The 22,837-nt window shown below is 20.4% G+C and overlaps 1 protein-coding gene across 3 annotated transcripts; it reads left to right on the top strand.

Annotated features, from left to right (window-relative positions):
* The first annotated feature begins 394 nt into the window (after positions 1-394).
* LOC129612248 (G-protein coupled receptor dmsr-1) lies at positions 395-22,311 on the top strand. 3 transcript variants are annotated; one of them, XM_055525790.1, is made up of 7 exons: positions 395-922; positions 4,542-4,710; positions 7,632-7,755; positions 11,822-12,010; positions 20,880-21,047; positions 21,600-21,904; positions 22,122-22,311. In XM_055525790.1, exons 1-7 carry the CDS (start codon positions 602-604, stop codon positions 22,139-22,141), a joined length of 1,296 nt encoding a protein of 431 aa, XP_055381765.1. In that variant the 5' UTR covers positions 395-601; the 3' UTR covers positions 22,142-22,311. The 3 variants fall into 3 exon arrangements, with proteins under 3 accessions (XP_055381765.1, XP_055381764.1, XP_055381766.1); XM_055525789.1 differs by lacking the exon at positions 22,122-22,311 and having other exon boundaries at positions 396-922; positions 21,600-21,927; XM_055525791.1 differs by lacking the exon at positions 22,122-22,311 and having other exon boundaries at positions 398-922; positions 11,837-12,010; positions 21,600-21,927.
* The last annotated feature ends 526 nt before the right edge of the window (positions 22,312-22,837 follow it).

Consider the following 22,837-nt stretch of genomic DNA (forward strand, 5'->3'; position numbering starts at 1 on the left):
ATAAATAAAAGAAAGAAATCATTATTGACTCTATATTAACGTACATTGAAAGAAAATTTTACTTTTGCATACATGAAATTCTCTAACTCGAAAATAAAATACAAACACTGATTTCATAAATGTTTTTAGGAAAGAAATGTTCAAAAAGTATATGAGAAGATTAAGAAAACAATTTATTAAAAGAAAATCTTTGAAATTCTTATTTAACTCCTGATATAATAGAATAATAATTATGTATTAAACTGAAATTCATATAAAAAAAAAAATAAATTTTGTTTTTTGTTTTTTTTTTTTTTATAATTACAATTTAAAATTTAAGATTTTTTAAAATATATTACAGAGATATAAGAAAAAAATAAAAAAAATAAGAATAGTAAAAAAAAAAATCTGTGATTATTATCAAATCTTTTCGTTGTTGAATAAAAAAAAATTTGATTAAATGCTAAATATATAATAACTTGTAAAATAATAAAAACTCTTAAATTAATATAAAATAAATTCAAGCATATTAAGATAATAAAATTATATAGAATTCAAAATAATATAAAATATAAGTAATAAAATAAAACAAAAAAAAAAAAAGTAATATTAAATCTCCTAAATGATTCCTATAATGAACTCCTCTACTGATACCACCAATACATTTAAAAAAGATCATAATTTAAATTCACAATTAACAACACATAAAACAAATCATTATGATTTACCCGGATTAATGTTATTTGAGAATTTTACAAATGAAATAAATAAATATAATATAACACAAGAACAAATTGAAGCATTTTTATTAGCAGCTAGAAATTTTACATCAGTAACAAGTGGTAGTGAATCTGATTTAGATACAACTGATCCAATATGGTGTAGAGAGATAAGACCAACATTACAGCAATATGAAAGTTATCATGGTTATGTTTCACTTTTGGTAAGTTTACGTTTTTTAAATATAATAAAACTTTGAATTTTTTTTCAAGCATTTTCAAATTTATGAAAATTTTGTTTAGTTTAGAATAATGCGACTAAAAAGTTTGATCAAAGCTATTTCTTTATTGAACTTTTTTTTTATTTTTTTTTTAGATACTGGTATAACAATTTTATATCATACTGTCATTATGTAAATGAATGCTTATTACGAAAAATACGTGCGAGCTGCAAATTATAGGCCAGAGCACTGAATTATGTCAATTTTTTTTACTCTTACAACTGATAAATTATTGAATCATTTTATTCCCAAAAATTACCCAAAATATTTACTTCTGCAAAATCTACCAAAAATATATATAAGAATATTTATTTCAAATTTAAGAAATTTATTCTGATCTCACAATTAAAAAAAACTACAGTGACTTGGTTTTTATTGATTTCATTGACTAATGATTTTCGAGAAATCTTAAACACATAATACATATAGCACTTGAGTATATATAACTAATTAGCCATATTGACGTGGTATAATTCCACTTTCCTTTAAATACTGTTGTGCTATAAGTATACCAGTAAATTTTGTTTTTGTAGGTCAAGGTAATTTTAATATTAAGGAATGTTAATATTAAGGAATGCTACTCGTATATACTAACTAACTGTTTAAAAGTAAAGCACGTACATTTTTAGGAAAATTTCAATTAATTTATTAAGAACGTTTATATGTATATCATTATCGATTTTGGTAATTAAAATGTATCATTTAATAAGTTACTATAATGTAAATTTTACAATATAGGTTTGTTTGTTATCATCATTTAAAATTTTCTATGTATATAAAAAAGATCTTATAAAATTTCTGTTCCAATAATAATGATTATCAATACTTATACCGTAAATTCTTTAAACAAGATTTACGTGATAATTAAAAAAAGAACGTGATAAAATGTTATATACCATTATAATATTTTTTTTTCTTTCTTAAAACAACATGAAATTGTCGACCTATTTAACAATAATAATAATAAAGAATTAGTTGAAAGCAGAAATTTCTCAATAAGTAGGTACGTGAAATTTTTTATATTTTTCTCCTATATGGTATTAAAATTTTCTCTGCAATTCGGGATATTTTTAATTTTTTACATTTATTTTATATAAAAATAAAAATATATTTGAAAAAATAGAATATTTTAATGATGATAAATTTTTTTTTGTTTCTGTTTAAAATTTTTTAATTAGTAGAGGGTCGACTATAGGTAAATATATTTAAAAGAGGAACACGAAAAACCTTAGGCGAAAAAACTTTTAGAAAATATTCCCCAAATTTAATATTCTTCATATTGCACTAAAATATTTAGAAAATGAATAGATACTTTAGGCGGCAACATTGAAACTTGAACACTTAGTGCACTATAGGAATTTTTCGCATAAAGTTTCTCAACATGCTGTTGTAGTATGAATACACGTATTATAAACTTAATTGAAAATTTTTTGTAAATACATGTGTGTGTAAGCATATACTTTGTTTATTCTTTAACCTAATTGATGTAAGTTTAAGCTCTCTCGTTTTTTTAATTCATTATTTTTTGATTGACAAATTCTAAATTAAATTATATATGCTTAGATAGATAGACCAAAAGAAAATAAATTGACAACTTCTAATATTATTTTACAATATTTTTATTGTAATTGACTGTAAATTGAAATTAAATTCCGTAGAAAAAATGATTCCTATTCCAATTAGAATTTCTTTGAAAAGTAAAAATCTCAAAAATTATTACTTATTGAATTTTATTTGGAATTTTTATATACATTTTTTGTTTTTTAAATATGAAATTCATTACACATAATATTGTAGGTAATACATACGTATATATGTATATGCATATAATATATGTGTTATGTAAGTATGACGAATATATTTTTTGCCTTTAAGTACCATATTTTTTATTTAGATTTAAGATTTTTCATATAAATTATTTTTTAAAATTTTACATAATAAAAATATTATTTTTAATTAAATATAAGTTTTGATTTGATTTAATAAAAATTAAATTTTTAATAATATTTTTTAAAAAAATGAAATTTTGTAATATTTTAATAAATTGTAAAATTGGTGTACAAGCTGTATACAGTTCTGTTTGGTTCTTCTTAATTTCAAATCCAATTTGATTTTTTCATAATTTGATCAAGCTATGTATCTACATATGACTAAGAAAAATAAACAGTAAATATTAATAAACTGAAATATTTAATATAAATAAAAACTACCGTAGGCTAGTCACCTACCTAGCTAACTCTCTATGACTATAGAAACTAGGACATTATATCATGCACTAGCCCTATGCTCCTCCTTGGAGTGAAGAAGGAAAAAAAAAAAGAAAAAGTATCTACATATTATGTATATTTGACAAAAAAATTTTATAGACATGGCTTACATTAAGAACAATTGCATGTCATAATTTTTACTTCAAAAAATATTTAAAATTTAAGTGGGAAAACGTAAATTTTTTGAGTTCCTAACAAATTTTATCGGAGAAAATAGTTTCCTATTTTTAATTTACAAAAAAAACCCAAATAAAAAATAAAATCTTAAAATTTTTAAATAATTTTTTTGCTGAAATTCTTTTTGTAGAACTTATTTATTAAAATGTACTGAAACACTTTGTTTGTTCAAAATATAAAAGATATTTTATATTAAAATATTCAAATGCAAAATTCTCCATATGTACACAGACATGTATCTTAGTTGAAAAAAAAAGAATATTAACTTATGCATATTAAATTATGGGCCCAAAATAAAGCCAAAAGAATATTGCAGAAAAAAGAACATATTGTACCTATTTATAAATAATATTGAATACAGGGTCAGGGAAATATATTTTTAAACAACAATAAAACAACTATATACAATAAAATGCTGAACAATAAAAAACACTATATACATTAAATTTCGTAGTCAAATTTTGGCCCAAAATTTACGTACTTTGCAGCTTAAACAAATATTTGTTAGTGAAAACAAAACTTTCAGTCTAATATTCACTCTTATATACTAATAATTCTCTATTTTACTGACATACACCATTTTGTTTTTGGATTCTATAAAATTATATTGATTTCTTGGTAGGCCGAAAAATCGTTAGCCATATTTAAAAAAGTCGATGTTTTTGCTGTTATAGTTCACGGAGCCGAGTTGATCAAATTTTTTTTATAAACAATGAAAAACTATTAATCATATAGGTTTTGTTAGCAAGAATCTTTTTGTTAGCAAGAAAAGATAAACAAATTTTCGAAAATTTTGCAGCGAAATAAAGACTTACCAAAATTGGAAAATATGTTGCATATAATTAAATTGCATAATTATAGGGATCGTGGTATGAATAATCTTATCTAATTTAATATTGAATTTGTTCCACGTTGTATACAATATTATGCTTCGCATTTTGATTATAAACATAAAATTATCATAAATTTATATACAAAATTTTCCAATTAATAATATAAATATATTTTATTAAAAAATATTTTCCTTTATCTTACATAAATTTTATTCATAATAAAAGTTTTATTAAAAAAAATACATACATTTTATATTTTCTTATATACATTCATATTTATTACAGATTTGCATATTTGGAACAATAGCAAATATATTAAATATTATTGTATTGACTAGAAAGGAAATGTGTAAACAACCAATAAATAAAATTTTAAAATGGTTAGCTGTAGCTGATATGTTCGTTATGATAGAATATATACCATTTGCTAGTTATATGTATATAATTTCACCAGGTAATTACATATATAATATTATTTCTGTTCCATTTAAGGGTGTATAATATTCTATATAATCGATTACATAATCCAAATTTTATCGGCAAGAAAAGGAGTAATTGAAATGGGATATATAGTTCGTTATGGTAATTATTCCGGTTTAAATGACCTTATACATTTTTCGTATAGAAAATAAATAATTTACGCTATATAATAATATATAACAGGATAACTAATATATAACCGGATTTTTATACAAAAGAGCAATTAATACACTTAGAAATACTTCCAAATTCATACTAATATCAACTACTCCAAAGTAATTTATATAGTGCTATATTATATAATCTTAAATGGAACATAAACAATATGTAAATATATTATACAAACTACTTATTATTTTCTTTATTAATAAAATTTATTACTATAATTATATTAATATTTTTAATTAAAATTAATATTTATAACTGCATATTATTTATATGTAGGTGTTATACACTATAATATTTTCATATTATTAAATAAATTGCTATAATAATAACATAAAATTTTATAAATAATTTATAATTGTATATAATGTTATATATATATATATATATATATATATATATATATATATATATTATATAGTATTTAATATATAACATAATAATAATTTTGTTTCCAAGTACTATGTCAAATTTAATACGAAATTTTATTATAGAAATTATTTTTTATTGAGAATTTTACTAAAAATTATTTAAAAATTTTTATTTAATTTTTATCATAAATCCAAAATATTTATTAAAGTATTGCCATAATATACAACATTTTTATTAAGTGTATAAAAATATTTTATTATTTTTTTGATAAAAATTTATTAATTAATTAATAATAATATTTTTTTTTTTTTAGAAATTTCAAATCAAGTGTATGGGGCTCAGATTAATAAAACAATATAAATAGTTAATTGTAATTGTACTTGCAAAGATTTTTTCTATAATTATTTAATTGTTTACTTCGAAATAATTTTTACAATATAAATTGAAACAATAATTTGCAAAAATTTCAGTTTAAATTACAATTTAAATAGAAAAATTCAGAATTAAATTTAATAAATTGCATCTGAAAATTTTAAAATATTAAAAATTAGAATTTAAAATTCAAACTCTTTCCATATAATTACAATTTTAACAAGTGAGTGTTTTTTTTATAAATTTTGTAACAATTATAATGAAAACAATTTTCCAATTTTTAATAATACTTATGTCAAAAGTCTTGTGAACGTATATCTCGTTCTCGTAAACTTTTTGACGTCATATAACAGGAAAATTTTTGTTCAAGCATTCTTAATGATGACAATTTCTAAAAATATTTTTGTACGATAAAATTTTAGGTAAACTTCTTGGAATTCCATATAAATATCTTTTAAACAATACAAGGCCTGCATATCAAATAATAAAAACAATATTAGTAGAAAATTTGTAAGTTTGTGTCAAATATTTATGCATAAGTGCAAAAATTTTCATATTTCCATGTTTTAGAAGTGCAAAAATTTAAAAATATAAAAATGTCGTAAACTTTAAGAGCAAATAATATTTGAAAATATCAAAATATCAATTTGTTTACACATACATACATATATACATACTGTATGTATGTCATAAGAAGAGTTTTCGATAGTACATACGTACATAATATTATGTACATATCGGAAAATAAATTTGTCCTAAATATGCTTTGAACTTTATATATGAAAGTAATCGCATACAATTTCACATTGAAAAGATTGGAATTTTTTTTATACTTTAAATAAAATTTTCAACAACTTTTTTTTTTAAAGGTTTTCTAAAATAATATGTGTATGACCCTTAACAATATCATATGATTTCTGTAAATGGCCATTATCTGCAAAGTTGACACTGACATTATATGACTGTAATTATTTGATTTTTGAAATTAATCACACTTGCCAAATGTCATTTAATATATTTTTTTAAATTCAAATGTGATTCAAAGGTGTACTCGTTGTGCGGTCCTCTACAAAAAATATTTCTACAAAAATCACGTAAATTAATATTTTTATGTATTTACAAAGAAATCTTATACTTAATTCCATAAGATATAATTCGAATTTCAACGGAGCACATACTTATGTATGTACTTCATCAAATTGTACTACTCGTAACAGATAAACACATGAACAAGAGATATTAATGTACAAGCTCTCGTAAGTACATACGAGTATATAACAAATTTTTCAACCTTGGACTGTTACACTTAGATTTTCATCTCATTTTGACTTTAAAATTCATATTGCTAAAAATGCTATAGCACAAAATTTTTTTTTGGTCTTTAACATCCTGTTCTTATAAAACTTATGATTTCTATTTTACAAAGTGAATCGTAAAAATTTTTTTCCTCACCCATTCTCATTCTCGCATCGGATATCAAATAATTATTATGTACGTATTTATGTTTAAATACACGATTTAACTACGTAATTCAATATATGTATGTATATATTTAAAATTTTATTATTAAATTTGATTTCTACTAATTTTTCTGCTTTTCTGTTCTTTAATCTTTTATTAAGAGGATTACAATATTCGAATTAATTAAATATGGCAATCGTGTTTACTACTTTTATAAAAGAATCAATAATAATATTTTTTTTTTTAAATTAATTTTATTTTAATCTAAAAATAAAATCATTCTTACAAAAAAAAAATTTATTATTATTAAATTGTAATCTATAATATCGTTAAATTTAAAATAATGGTGTTGGTAATCTAATTTTGTTTGAATATAGAAAAAAAAAAAAAATTAAAACCTTCAAGAGATTTATTTTAATATTATTTTTATTTAAAAAAATGATCTTAATTTTTTTTTCCCTCTACATTATGATAAATTTATAATTCTTATTGTGTGTTTTTTTTCATGTTTTCTATGAATTACAGTGCGAAATGGTCGTTATACGTGGGCAATTTATTTGCTATTTCATATGCATTTCACGCAAATTTTGCACACAATTTCAATATCTTTGACAGTTACCTTAGCAATATGGAGATACTTGGCAATCAGGTACGTCCTCATTTTTTATTCTCTTTTTTTTTAACAAAATATTTTATATATAATAAACAATATTGTAAACCTATAACAAAAATATATATATAAAAATATTCTTCTATATGTGTGTTGAAAAAATTAACATAAATCTAAGAAATATAGAAAAAATACACGTGCGCACACAAATACAATGTTAAACAGCAAAAAAAAAAAATTACAACAATAACACCAAGTATCCTTAATGAAGGCTTCTTTAAAAAAAAAATAAAAAACTTGTTTTTGTAACCTAATTGGAAGGACTTTTTTTATGCTCAGTCATTTTACTTTTCTATTTTATTGTTTTTTGCTTTCATTTTATTATTTTTGTTTTTTTATTAAAAGCAAAAAAATATTTTTTTATTTATTTTAATTTGCATAAATTCTTATACTGAAAGAGATTTTGTCACAATGAAAAACCGCGAGGAAGTAATAATTTTGCTTACTTTAATTTTTATGCGAGCTATAAAACAAAAAAACGCAAAATTAAAATATTTTAAGAGGTGGCATGACGTTCTTTTTTTCCAAAAAAAAAAAAAAAATACTTCCGAAAAAAAAAAAGTTTTGACATTTTTAAAATTATAATAAAATCAAAGGAAATTTAACTACGACGTTATGGGTAACAATTTATTTGTACTTTGACACGAAATAAGTTTCAATGTTTAATTTATGAGCTATTGTCGGCTATTTACGCGCAACGTTAGGTACTCGTATATTCGTCCAATATATTTTTATATTAAATTACAGGATTAGTAGGAGAATCAGTTGAATGACAGAAGTTTTGAAAAATTTGAAATATTTAAAAAGCATTTTTTAATTGCAATGGTCAATTCCTTAAGGATTTGATATAAGTCTGAATAAATTTGGCAACTATAGATAACTGAATTATATGACATTAACTTTAAAATTATCAATCGAGAAAAGTTAGCAGTTACAGTTAATCATTATCTCTTAAACCAATTTTTGTTTTCTTAAATTATAGATGTCATTTTCATTATAGATGGCGTATGGTAAAACATTTTTTTTTTCCAAATTTTGATTAAATGTTCCTTTAAATATTCCACCTTATACTTATATACTACAGTATTACTATTTCCCAGTATGTCGAATATTTGACAATCAATACAATCACGTTCAATTATCTGAAATTGAACGAAATTCTCAATTAACGTTTTAAAAATTATTTCAATAAAGTGGAAAATTTAAAAATTTTACAATGAAAATATTATTTTCTTGGTCATTCATTTTGACATAATATAAAACTAACTTATAATAGCCGTTAGCAATGCATGTATATTAATATTTATGTGTGCATGTATGTGTCTGTAAGTCATGTCGCGTTGGAGTTCATGACTAATATCAGTTGAACTCATTTGATATATTAGAAAACGGCCTATAATATAAGATCTTTTCATAAACACATATCGCGATATATATCGTAAACTGCCCCATATTGTTGAATTCAAAAACAACAATAATGCGAAACTAATATATGAATAACGCAATTAAATCATATTATGATCTGTTCTGATTTTATAGGTTAGTCAAAAATATATCGCATATTCAATACGTTATGTTTTTGCAGTATTGCGTTCCAAAGTTATTATACTGCAAATATTGCATTTATGAAGATTTCTATCAAAAATATCAATTTGTATTCCAATTTTCTAAAATAAAATGTGATACTTTACAAACACATTGATTTGATCATCCTCATTTTTCTCTTTCTTTTTACACTTTTTTGTCATACTTTGATTCTGAAGTATTTATGCGTGTATTAACCGTTATGTATAAATTATTCAAATAAAAAAAAAAAAAAAAAAACAATATTAAAGTCCTTTTTAAATATGAATTTTGAGTCCTTTTAATATAATCACAATATGGTTAACTACATATACCTAATATAAAATAATTTTTAATATTCGAATAAAATTAAATTAAAAGAAAAGAAAAATTGTAAATTTTTTCGGAAGTATTTTAGGTGCGCTTTTATTTTTTTTTTATGAAATTTTTTTATTTTTATTTTCAATAAATACGTTGTTATCCTTATTTAAATTTTCGTTTTTTTTTGTTATTTTATTAATAAAAAATAACCACTTATATAATAACTGGCAATTTGTATAATCGTTAAGCACCGCTGTAATTGAATGTGTTAAAAAATCATTTATATAAAAAATTATTATGTGCGATTGGCGACACGTTAACAAAATTTAAATGTTTTTGTTTTTATGTTTTAATAAAAAAAATAATAATAAAATTTATATATTATGCTAAAACATAAGTGTAAACAATTATATCGTATATATAAATATGCATAATATTAAAATATAATATGCTCGTATATTGTTATTTTAATGATTAGGAACTGCCGTGTATTAAAAAAAATTTATTTTACTTTAATGTTTTTTTAACAAGTTTTTATTATTAAAAGTTTATTTTTATATATATTATTTTATTTTAATTTATTTATGATAATTCTTAAATTAAATATTTTTTCATTTGTAGGTCATTTTGTCATAAAAAAAAATTCCTTTTTTTTATATTTCTATTTGAATTGCAAATTGAATTTCTAAAGTAGTTAAAAATATTTATTTATTTTTTCAGTGTAGATTTTATGAGTTTAATATACTTGCGATTTACAATTTACATATGTAGTTTGAATTTGCATGTAGATTATAATAAAAATTTTAAGTATAAAATTGGTGCCTTGCAGTTTTTATTATTAAGAAAAAATTCGAAAAATAGTAGATTAAAAATTAATTCTTTTATATATAGAACATTTGAGAGCAGGAAAGATATATAAGAACCTACATGTACCCAACTAAGTAACCACACTGCAGATTTATTATTTATACGAGTATTAAAACTTAAAAGTCATACCGTATTGTGATTATTATCGAAAATTCGAAATTGATAATTTTATACCGTTATTATTAATTTTATTGAAAATGTCAATAAAAATGTCAAAAAGGTAATAAAAAAAAAATTGAAATATAATAATTTTTTCCTTCCCAAGTCATTTAAAAATAATTTATAAAAATTGAACCCATATAAAAATCATAAAGAAGTGTGAAAACATGAAACCTAAGATTTTGGGAAATATTAAATTTTATTGTGATATTTTATTTAACTTTTCGGTCTACTCACACTTTTTATTAAAAAATTTAAAATTTAATTTTGCTTTAAAGATTATTTTAAATAAATTTTAAAATAAATCTCGTTCCAAAACTTTAGTATTTGTTCTCTATTTCTCATCTTTGTTTTTTACATATTAAAAATTTTTTAATATTGCATAATTTACGGCTGAAATAAATCCAATTTATTGTAAGACTCCTTTAAAATCTTTTCAATTTTGATACAAAATGTAAGTAAGTTATGAAATTTAATTTGTATAATATTGTAAATTTTTTTGGATAATTCCTGAATTTACTTAAATTTAATAGATATAGTAATAGCTACATACTTTTTATATAATTTAAAAAAAAACATAATTAATTATTTTTTATTGTATTCAAATATTTGACCCAAAATATATGGCATATTCTGTATAGCATATTCATATAGCAGTAACATAAGAAAATGCTAGTAATTTAAAGAGTTTGAAGTTAATTATAATAGGATTAAGGTTTTTTATTATTAATATTGATTGAAAAATTTTATTATTAGATAGTAGAGAAAAATTAGATTAGTATAGTAAGCAAACAAACGCTTATATAGAAAAATTAGAAAAATCATTTTAGATTGAAAGGGAATGCAAATCAAAAATATTTACGACACGTCTTTATATAATTGAAAAGCAAATCAATGTATTAGATGCAAAATCAATTACAAAAGGTAAATTTGCAATTAATTTCATTCTTTTTGATTATCTTTTAAATATCTACGTTATTTCAATTTTATTTTATTCATCTATTCCTGCCCTATCTATGAATGATATGAAAAATTTAATTATGTAATAATTTTTGTTTTATTTTTTTTTGGAATGCTGCTTTTTCAAAATTCAAAATTAATCTTTTAAAATGGAAATTTTTTCTGTTATGTTTAGTTATTTTTTTTGCAGACATCCTCATGGAAAAATTTCAACATTTGTATTGTCACACTGCAGTGAAGCGATAATTTTTTCATTTGTAATTGCTCCAATTTTATGTTTACCAACATTTTTTGTATTCAAAGTAAAACAACTTGGTGATGAAACATATCAAGTGGATGCACAAACGAATACAGAATTATATAGGTATGTTTAATATTATTATTATTTTATAAAATACATTTAAAATTTACTACATACTTAACAAGTTCGCGTACAAGAACATAATTGTCTGACATAATTCTTAAGAATAATAAATTAAAATTTAATGGGATTATGTAAGTGAAAACATAAAATATTCAAAAATTTCAAAATATAAGAACTTATTTTATAGAAAACATATAAAATTAAATAAGGTGAGTCTGGAGGATATATTTTATTAATATATCCTCCAGAATTATATAAATTGTATATAATATGGAAAATAATAAAATTTCCTCTTTAATTTAGACTTTTTGTAAATACTTTTTTAAAATTATTTAATTTATTTTTTGAACTTGTCCATAATTTAATTTTAAAGTAATCTTTAAAAATTTAATAAAAAAACATTTACTGTAAATACTTTTATTTTAATGACAATCGAAACTAAAATAGGAACATAATGATTAAAAATTATATTGCTTTACATCAAGGATAATATAAACAAGGACATTTAAACTCCTACAATAATCTGAGAAGTTTTATAATTTAAAACAAGAAAATCATATTGGAAAAAAAAGTCACTCTTTGCGTTAGAACTTTTAAAATATTGTAAATACTGTGTGTGGAGCTGATGTGATCGGAATCTAACTCCTACTATTGAAATTTTTCATAAGAAATACATATTTAAACAAATGGCTAAAATTCAATCTTAGTTTAACTTATTTTAAATAATTAAAAATAATTACAATTTTAGATAAAAAAAATTTCATTTTAAAATTTAACTAAATTTTTACTTTAATTACAATTCAATCTTTTTAAAGTAAAAAATAAAAGATAAATTTATTAATTATCAAAATAAATAATATCTAATAAAACAACATAACCAGTTTCTATAAAATTACATAAAAAGAAAATAATTCGTCCTTGATTATTACTTTATGCTTTTTCATATATATTTTTTTTTTGTGTTGTAATTATAATTTAATTTGTTTAATAATATAATCAATTGATGCTTGCATATTTAATGAAAAAAATTACAAAATACAGCAAGTAATATTCTCTAAGGCTCACATAATTATTGTTGAACAATTCAACAATTCACATCTACCTATGTATATGCACACATAGTGTTTGACAATAATTTTATCATTATGTGTGCATTATCATTGATTTTTAAAATAATTATTGTTAATTGAATTGTTATTATTCGTTTATTAAAGTGTGCAATTTAAAAATTTCAATAATTTGATATTTTGAAAAATAATTTTTTAATTAAGTGCACTACATGTATCATAGATTGAGAGCTAAAAATTACTCGTATAAAAATTTGTTTATGAAATCAGTCTCTAATTTAATTTAATAAAGAAAATTATTAAAGTGAAATTTGAATTAACACACATCAATTAATTAAAATCAAGATTATCTTAATATTACATAAACTCGCAATTCATATGTGTACATATTTTTTTTTTACTTTGATCTTGAATGTATGAATAATTTTTTTATTTTTTTTTAAATTATGTTTAAAAATTTTAAATTTATGGTTTATTTATAGTAAGTCTTCTAGATATTCTAAGAAAATTTCAAGGTTCTTTGTATTATATAAAAATTATATCGTATACTGATAATGTTAGATAAAAAAAACGTTTTTATTTTATTCCCAAAATATTAATTTTAATTTTGACATCAAAATGTTTTTTTTTTCTTTTTTCATAATTCTTTGCATATATGCGATTAAATAAAATTAATTATGGTGAGATTATTACATAAAAATATTAAATCCTTTTACCTAATTATAGAATATAATTGATTTAAAATATATAAAAATCTAAAGAGTACATGAATTACCAAGAATAAGGCTAAAATCCGTCGTCAAAACTTTCTATATTAAATTATAGCATTTAAAAAGAAATTCCAATGAATTGTTACAATAAAAATATTTATAGACTTTTCTACTAGACTTATGATAAATATGTAATCAAAATAATTTTCTTACGAATTTATTAAAAATTAATATTTTTTTTTTTGAAATTTTTGTAAATAGCATTTATGTAAATAACTTTAAACTGGTAAAATCTGAAACGAGAATTAAATTTTTCGGGATGAAAGAAAAACTGATGAAAAAATTCAATATTTTAGAATAATTAATAATTAAAAGTTCATATACAATTAATTTTTTTCTTGTGTAATAAATTTATGATTCAATTGATTCATAAATTTGTTTCTGAACCGTAAAATAAATTATGATTTCGAAAAATAAATTCCATAATTACATATCTGAATTTTATTAATTCAACCATTTTTTTTTATACATATATGCACATATATTTAAATTAAAACATTTATTTTAACTTAATTTTTTTCATTTCACTTGATTTCTATATTTATGGTTGATAGGGTACTATAAACTTTTTTTTTATCTAAATTCCAATGAAGAACACCGAATATTATAAAAAGGAATTTTGTTAGCGCATATATACTACACCTATATAATATAATCTTGTCTACATTATATAATTTCTACCTAATATTAAAATTAAATCTGCATATTATATTTTTACAATTACTTAAATATATATTTTTTTTTCGTATGTATATATGTACATGTATATAAATATGAAAATTAATTCATTGTACTGATTTATTTCTCTTAACTTTTATATTGTAATATAATGTATGTACCTTAAAGATTATAACCTTCACACATTGTCGATTTTAACAATTTTTATTTTGTTTTACGCTTTAAATCAAATTGTTATTATTTTCAAATTCAAGAATAAAAATTTATTACTGTTCATATAATAATTCCTCATTTTAAATTAAAAATTATTATTATTGCGATCTTATGATGAAATATGAATTATTTCAAATGAAATGGTAAAAAAAATATAAATCTTTGTAATAGGATTTTTTTTTTAGCATTGTATTTATGTTTATTTGAATATACAATGATAACGCATGTAATTACAAATGATAATGTTCACACGCGTATCTATGTTATATAAAAATATGCAAATGATTTAATATAAAACGCAAACAATGTGCCATAAACTGAAATGTAATCATCAAGTTCTTGCTTTTTGGTCCATAAAAATAACATTTTGAAAGAATATTATGTAAATTTATTTTACATCATCACATAATTTTCTTCCAATATCTTATTTTCAGATTATTTATAGATTTTAAATAAAATAAATGTAAATATATCTGGATTCATAGAAAATTTTATAAAGAATTGTTAATCTAAAAATAATCTAAAAGAAATGAAATCAAAACATTGGAGGAAAGTGGTTAAAATAAGCAACCAATTATGATTTTAGTAGAAAAACCCATTTCTTTATTTCTAGAAGTGGAAAGTTCGTCTACTAACGAATACTCTTAGTCTTACAAAAACTTATTCTTAACATTATTAAAACTAAACTAATATAATGTTTGTTTTTAATTTTAATTTTTCACTTTATAAAGAATTTTTTGTTTGCTATTTTTTTTTATTTGAATTACCGTGTTCATATCGTTTAACAAAAATTTTGCAAGTTAAAAATTGGTTCGCAATTAGAATTTATTGCGAATTTATGGTATATGTCTACATAATATTATTATATTAATATTATATTATTATTATAATATTAAAATTAACATTTTGTACCCGTACATAAATATAAGTAGAATAACATAAATTTAATAATATTTTCAATAGAATTTTGATGTATTGTACGAAACGGGTAAGATTAATGAAAATCCTTGAATATATAACAAAATATAATGAATTTCATATGCTAGGAATATGAGGCAGACGATCATATCAATAAATTATAATTTTGAATTTGAAAATAAATTTGTAAATAATTTAATTTTTATATTTTATATTTGTGTAGATATTTTTATGTTATTATGATTTTAGATTATTCAAAAACGGTGTTAATACTTTAAACTTAAATTATTTAAATTCATTATTATATCATTAATTGTAAGTATTACAAATGTAATATAATATCTAATTACTTAAAAGAATGTAATATAGTATCGTATTACATTAATTTAATTAAATATTAAAGATATACATAAAGTGAATAAAATTAAATATTGATTTTATAAAGAAAATAAATAAATTTACAATAATTATGGTATAATATACAATTAAATTCTATATAAAATATTTAATTTTTTAATATTTTAAATTTAAATTACTTCTTACATTTAATTTTGAATGCAAAATTTTACTTTAAATGAAAATAAATACGTGAAAAATTTAAAAAAAACTTTTTATATTGGTAAAAAAAAAAATGTTTTTTTTTTGTTTTTATCTTTTCAGCAGAATAAGCACGCTTTCTAAACTTTTTAGAAATTAATTTCCGTTTAAATCTATTATCCTGTAATGGCATCAGACATTTCTTTTGAAGAATCCAAAACAAATACAAAAATTAAAAATTTTGAATTCTCATTTTATGAGGAAAAAGAATAAGAGATTTTAGAAAAGAAATTCCTGTTCAAAAACCCATTCTTTAATTTTTTTGATTTTAATTAGGATTTTAAAGGATTTAAATTATTTTTACTGTAATAATTCGAGTATTCAATCATTTTTATGTGTAGGAAAATATGTGTTTTCTTGTTGAAAAAAAAAAATTCACTTTATCTACGGAAATATAATCTAAATGTATACTACTTATAACATAATTAAATCATTCATACCAATCTATTTAAAATAATGCTGGTAAAGGTTAGATACAATATCAAAAAAGTTTAGAATATACACGTAATATGTTTAATTGTTTAAAATAAATTTTGTATAATCTTAATCATAAATGACTGCGTTCTAAATTAAGCTAATAAATCACTTTCGGTTCAGCTTCTCCTATTTAATCTGGTACACATTTGGTATCCATAATCGTAAATGGCGGAACCATAATTCATTTTTTTCCATTCTATTTAATGTTTTATGAATTTAAAACTATAGATACTAGTTATCGTATTTTTCACGTAATCATATCTCAAACGTGATGATTATTACTTCCTGTGCACTCTTTTTATATTCTGATATTGGCAGTAGTCTTTCAGGTACCAGTATAATATTTAGTATTGTCTCTATGCATCCTGAACATTTAAAATTTTTCTTATTTTGCGATTTTAATAATGAATTAATATTCATCTAGTGGCCATCTCTAATATTTCTCTTCCTTTTCCAAAAATTTTAAGATATATTCTAGTTGGCCGATTTAGCGTTGAAGTCTCCTACGGTTATTTTTTCCTACAAAAGAAATAGAAATATTTATGTTATATAATTAAAATTGCTATTATATTATTTTGTTTGAAAAATTTTAAATTTTTATTATCACTTATATATATTTTATGATGACTTTAATCAATTATTATATTTAATGATCTGAAATTTTACTTTTGGACCGAATATTTTATTTTTAAAATTATTGACTACATAGATTTTGCTCGTTATATTGTAATGTGAATAATATTTCAAGTATGTCATAAATGAATAAAAGGCACAATTATAATAAAATTATTTTTGATTTATTTTTTACATTTTTTTTGGGCCAATTAAATTCAAATTGTTAAAGACAACAAGTCTAGCCTATACAACAGTAAATTAAACAATTTAATTACATGTACGTATATAATATGAATTGAAATTTTTAAACGTTTAAAATTATTTAATAATGTTACTGAAAATATTAATGTGTATAATTAAATCATGAATTTTTATAAGTATATGTACAGATTTAGAAGTGATTTTCTAAAAACCCTAAAAAAACTTCTATTTTATTCAAAAATTTTTTTGAAAAGTAGTCTATCAATAGGATGAAATAGTGAAAAAGATTCTATTATTATTTATCTATAACTTTTTTTTAGCCACATAAGTTGCTTTAAATGAAAATATTATATTAAAATATATTTGTAAAGAATAAACAACAAATTCAAATTTTGTAAATTACAAGTAATTTTTTGTGCAATTAATCTTTAATTTTCAAGATTTTTATAATTACTACTCGATATCCATATATGATATTCTTATAAAATCTAAAATATTTCTATACATTATACGTGCATTCATATATATATCAATTCGAATATTTTAAGATTTTCAATGAAATTTTACAAAATGCTAAAACACTCTTTGATTTGAATAATTGAAAATTTTTTGATTTCAATTATTTAATTGATTATATTATAATGGTACAATTATTTTAATAATTTCTCATTTATTTTTAATGAACATTCAAGCTATATACCACATTGCCTTATACCACATTTTCTTAGTATTTTATAAATTTTCTTTATAACATTTCAGCAAAATATAAAAATTACATTTAAATGAAATTATTCGCTTCATAACATTCATTTAATTTATTTTACATTTTAAACGTTTCACAAAAATTTCTTAACAAATATACGCAATTTCATACTAAAATTTTAAAGATCTACGTAATATAAAATTGGAAAAATTTAAAAGAGAAAAATTTTTAGTCTAAAAAATTTATTTTAAATTTAAAGTTTAATTTTTAACATAATTTAAATTGAAATGACAAAAAATTGGAAAAAAAAAATACATTTTTCTTTATTTCCTTTTTCTTTTAAACGGTATAAAAAATTATTTTTTATTGAAATGTGGTGGTGCTTTTTATTTTGTGAGGAAAACTTTCTTCATAACATTATTATAATTTGTTTTTTCTTTTTTTTTGGTTTGGTACATGAAAAACATTCCAATAATAAGTAATAACTTTAATATATCAACATTGCTAATTTTTTTTTAAATTCTTAAAGCAAATTTCCTATCCGGATTCTATTTAAAAATATGATTTAAGATGAAAAACATCAGAAAAAGGATCATATGCAAAAAGTACATAGCTCTATATACGAACATATAACATATAGACTTTAATAAACTTTTATTTCGCTCATGTGAGCAATATTTTTTCTTATTATAAAATGCTGTATTTAAGAATATTTGTAAAATGAAAATTTTCATGACATATGGTTATATTATAACATTAAATTATAAAACAAATTTGAATATTATTTTAATTTTAAACTGAAAATCAAATTTATGGTATACATGTATGTATATTTAGTATAGAATTATGTACTTAACAAATTTTTCACTATGAAATCGCAAATGTTATAATATAAATTTAAGATTTTGATATTCAACATTTTGATTTTTTATTAATTTTTGTTTAGGAAATAATTTAATTTAGGTTTAAATAAAGTTTCTTTTTTAAAAAGTTATTAATATAGGTGCTTTTTAAGGAAGTAATATTCAGAAGTTTACATAAAATTTGTAAAAATTTCCAGAACCCATTCAATTAGTTACGTATCTTATAAATTAGGGTTTCTTACAAAATAAATTGAACAATGTGATATATTATATGTGTACATTTGAGCAAAACCTTTAAAAATATGCAAAAACAAGTGACTTAAAATAAAGTTTTAAAAATATACAAAAAATTTTAACTTGACCTATACCTATAGTTGTAAGAATCTCTATAAACTAAATATCATGAACATTAGTATTTTATATTTACAAATTTTCTATGCAATAAACAATAATAAAAGAGAAAAAATAAATTAATAATTTTTATTAATCGACTCGTGGTTATTATTCCTAATAAAAGTTTAAAGTACTTCTCCTATCTTCTATCTTCAATTTTTTCATGTACAGCTGATGAATATTGATAATTATATAAAAGGTCATTAAATTATATAGAGCAAAGTCTTTCAAAACTCCTTTAATTTGCAATTTTATTGTTTTATATACACAAAGAATCATCTTATTAAGCAGACGCACCTGAATACCGCACGTATTGCCAATTTCATTATAAGAATAAATTATGATATCAATTTGAAATATTGTCGTTAAAGCTATCCAGTTGTCCATATAGTATCCTTTTTTTAAAATTTTATAGCAATTATGTAACGAATTCGTATTCTTGCCGCTATTCTTTTATTGTATTTTGTTCTGCATTTTCTTTATAGCTCTATAGTTCTCTATAACAGCTTTCTATACATAATTGTATTATTCAATAAAATTAATTTTTTTTTGTTCCAAGGGTCGTAATTATTTTCTTTGTTGTACTCATAGAAACTTAGAAGACCCAAAAATAATTCATTCAGCATTCTATTCAATTTGTAATAATTAAATGTCTTTTACACATAATTGAAAACAAAACAAATATGTCTGGAGTCCAGATTGCAACATTTTTGCTTTCTAAAAAAAAAAAACAAAATTATATTTTTATTATTATCCAAAATTCATATAAATTTTAAAATTTTGTTAGTAAGATGGTTAAATTATGCTTTTCAATATTTATCAATATATTATTCTATAATTTATTGCTTTCTTATTTACTTTGAATGAATGTAATTGCGATATAGTAATTCCAAATATCATTTTATTATTCCCGTTCAAGCTTTGTTCGCTAGATATTTAAAATTAAGCGTTCTATTAGAAACACATTAGAAAAAAGAGTGGCCTGAGCAATTGTCATGAATAGTGTTCATGCACGCGTAACGGTATCAAGTTGACACGCTTAGCTCCGTTTTAAAAACAAAATTTACCCTAATTTAATACAAGCAAGCAAATATTCACTATGAAGTTTTTGATAAATGTATTGAAATAGTTAAGCTAATTATTTTATTTTTAAAATTTTTATGTCTGATTTAGGGTTTTACATTTCTTTATTACATTAAAGTTCAAATAAACTTGAAATATATAATATTCATGGAATTAACTATTTATGCACTTATTACCTTCGCTCACATCTTAGAAATCAAATATACAATTCCACTTAAATATTATACTTGTAATTTAAAAAACATACACTTATTGTACATATAAAACTAATTGGTTTTACATTTTTTACAGTTTCAATTTTTGGGTTCATTCAATTCTGATAAAATTATTACCATGTTGTATATTAACTGTGATAAGTTTTATATTGGTACGAGTATTATGTGAGGCATCAAAACGTAGAATGAAATTAAAAGAATATAATAATCCAAATCCATCAGTGTCATTGAATGGATGTCATAGGTAAGTATTCTAGAAAATAACAAAATAAAAAAATATTTATTTTTTAGCTTTATTTAGGTTAACTATTATTAGGATTAAAGTTTAAATATTTACAAAAAAATATTAAGAATTAAAAAGTTCTAAAAACACACAATTTTTTTTTAAAATTGTACAAGAGACGTGCAGAAATTTTTAAATTTAGAATTTGTTCGTACAAAAATGAACGTGGACTGTAGAACACTTTTATTTGTATGCAATCGCTAATTTAATTTATATTTTTAAAATATAGGACTTTGTTTAAAAATTTCACTATATAGGTCAAATTAATTTTTCGATATTCAATTTCTAATTAATACATAAACTGATGGACAGTTTTTGAAATTAAGTTTTGCAGTATCGTTCTTCTACCCACCATAAAATGTAATTACTATTTGAGAAAAAATCGTTCTCGATGCCCCTAAAATATGTTTTAAAAATTTTAATTTATAAATTTATAGTTTGTAAACCTTATATATTATATAATTAATTAAATAATATTTTATTTCCATTATATATATATATATATATATATAGTAGACCATCAGCAAAATGTGATCGAAGACCAGATAGAACAACAATGTTACTAGTTGCTGTATTAATTTTATTTTTAATAACAGAATTTCCACAAGGTATATTAGGTTTATTAAGTGGTATAATTGGACGTAGTTTTTTAAAAGGCTGTTATACATCATTTGGTGAAATTATGGATTTATTAGCATTAATAAATGCAGCTGTTGGTTTTGTATTATATGGTTTAATGTCAAAACAATTTAGGACCAGTTTTAAATCATTATTTATTAAAAATCGTTTAGCTGGTATTGAAATGACACGTACAACAGGTATGACAATGACATGTGTTTGATTAAATAAATTAAAATTTAATTTATAAATTGAATTAAAAATAAAAGAAATAAACAAAAAAAAATTAATAAAATTAATGTTCATTAAAGAAATTTTTTTTAAATATTTTTAATAATACAATAATTTTTAAATAATTATACTTTTATTAATTTTTCATTTATATTTTTTTTTTTTGTTTTCTTTAAAAAATTTCAGTTCATAAATATTCGATATAGTTTTTTAATTTCATTAACTATCATATAAATTTTAATAAAGCAAAACAAAAAAAAAAAACGCATAATGTCCCATTACATTTTCTGTGAAAAAAAAGTGCAATATTCAGTGATCAGTTCATCTATATACATATACAATGTAGTGATTGCAGTCATTTTTAATAATTACAAAAAAGAAATTAATTTTTATTATTTATTACAAAATGATGCATGTAATTATAATTGAATTTTATTATTTAAAAAATATTTTAAGTTATGAATGTAAAAAACTAAAATCGTTTTCTTTTTCTGTTGTAAAATAAATACATAATAATAAATTATATAAGTACAATGTAGATTAGGAAGAATATTAAAAATCATAAGTAATTTTAAATCATACATGATTACTTTTTATATAGTCATTTAATTCATATACGGTTTCAAACGAAATTCTCAAGGAATTTTCTTGTTTCACTTGCAATTTTAGCTTAAAAAATAATTAATTCAATTTACCGATTTAAGTAAAATTAACAAAAAATTCTGTTCTTAATGCATTGTTTACAAAATATTTTACTATTAATCAATTACTTTAATTAACAACAGAAAATAAATAAATAAAATATTATTCTAAAATGAAAATTATTATACTAAACTAAAATTTATTTTGTGCTTACTAAATTTTATTTAATTCAGGATACAGATTATATACCTATTACTTTT

This window comes from Condylostylus longicornis, unplaced genomic scaffold, assembly GCF_029603195.1.
Source record: "Condylostylus longicornis isolate FDR11 unplaced genomic scaffold, ASM2960319v2 ptg000064l, whole genome shotgun sequence".
NCBI classification, from domain to species: domain Eukaryota; kingdom Metazoa; phylum Arthropoda; class Insecta; order Diptera; family Dolichopodidae; genus Condylostylus; species Condylostylus longicornis.

Bases quoted from the DNA above. Each gene is read 5' to 3' on its own strand.
- LOC129612248 (XM_055525789.1), top strand. From the start codon at position 602: ATGATTCCTATAATGAACTCCTCTACTGATACCACCAATACATTTAAA. The intron at 7,756-11,821 runs GTACGTCCTCAT...TGTTATGTTTAG, and splicing joins TGGAGATACTTGGCAATCAG to TTATTTTTTTTGCAGACATC. The intron at 12,011-20,879 runs GTATGTTTAATA...CATTTTTTACAG, and splicing joins ACGAATACAGAATTATATAG to TTTCAATTTTTGGGTTCATT.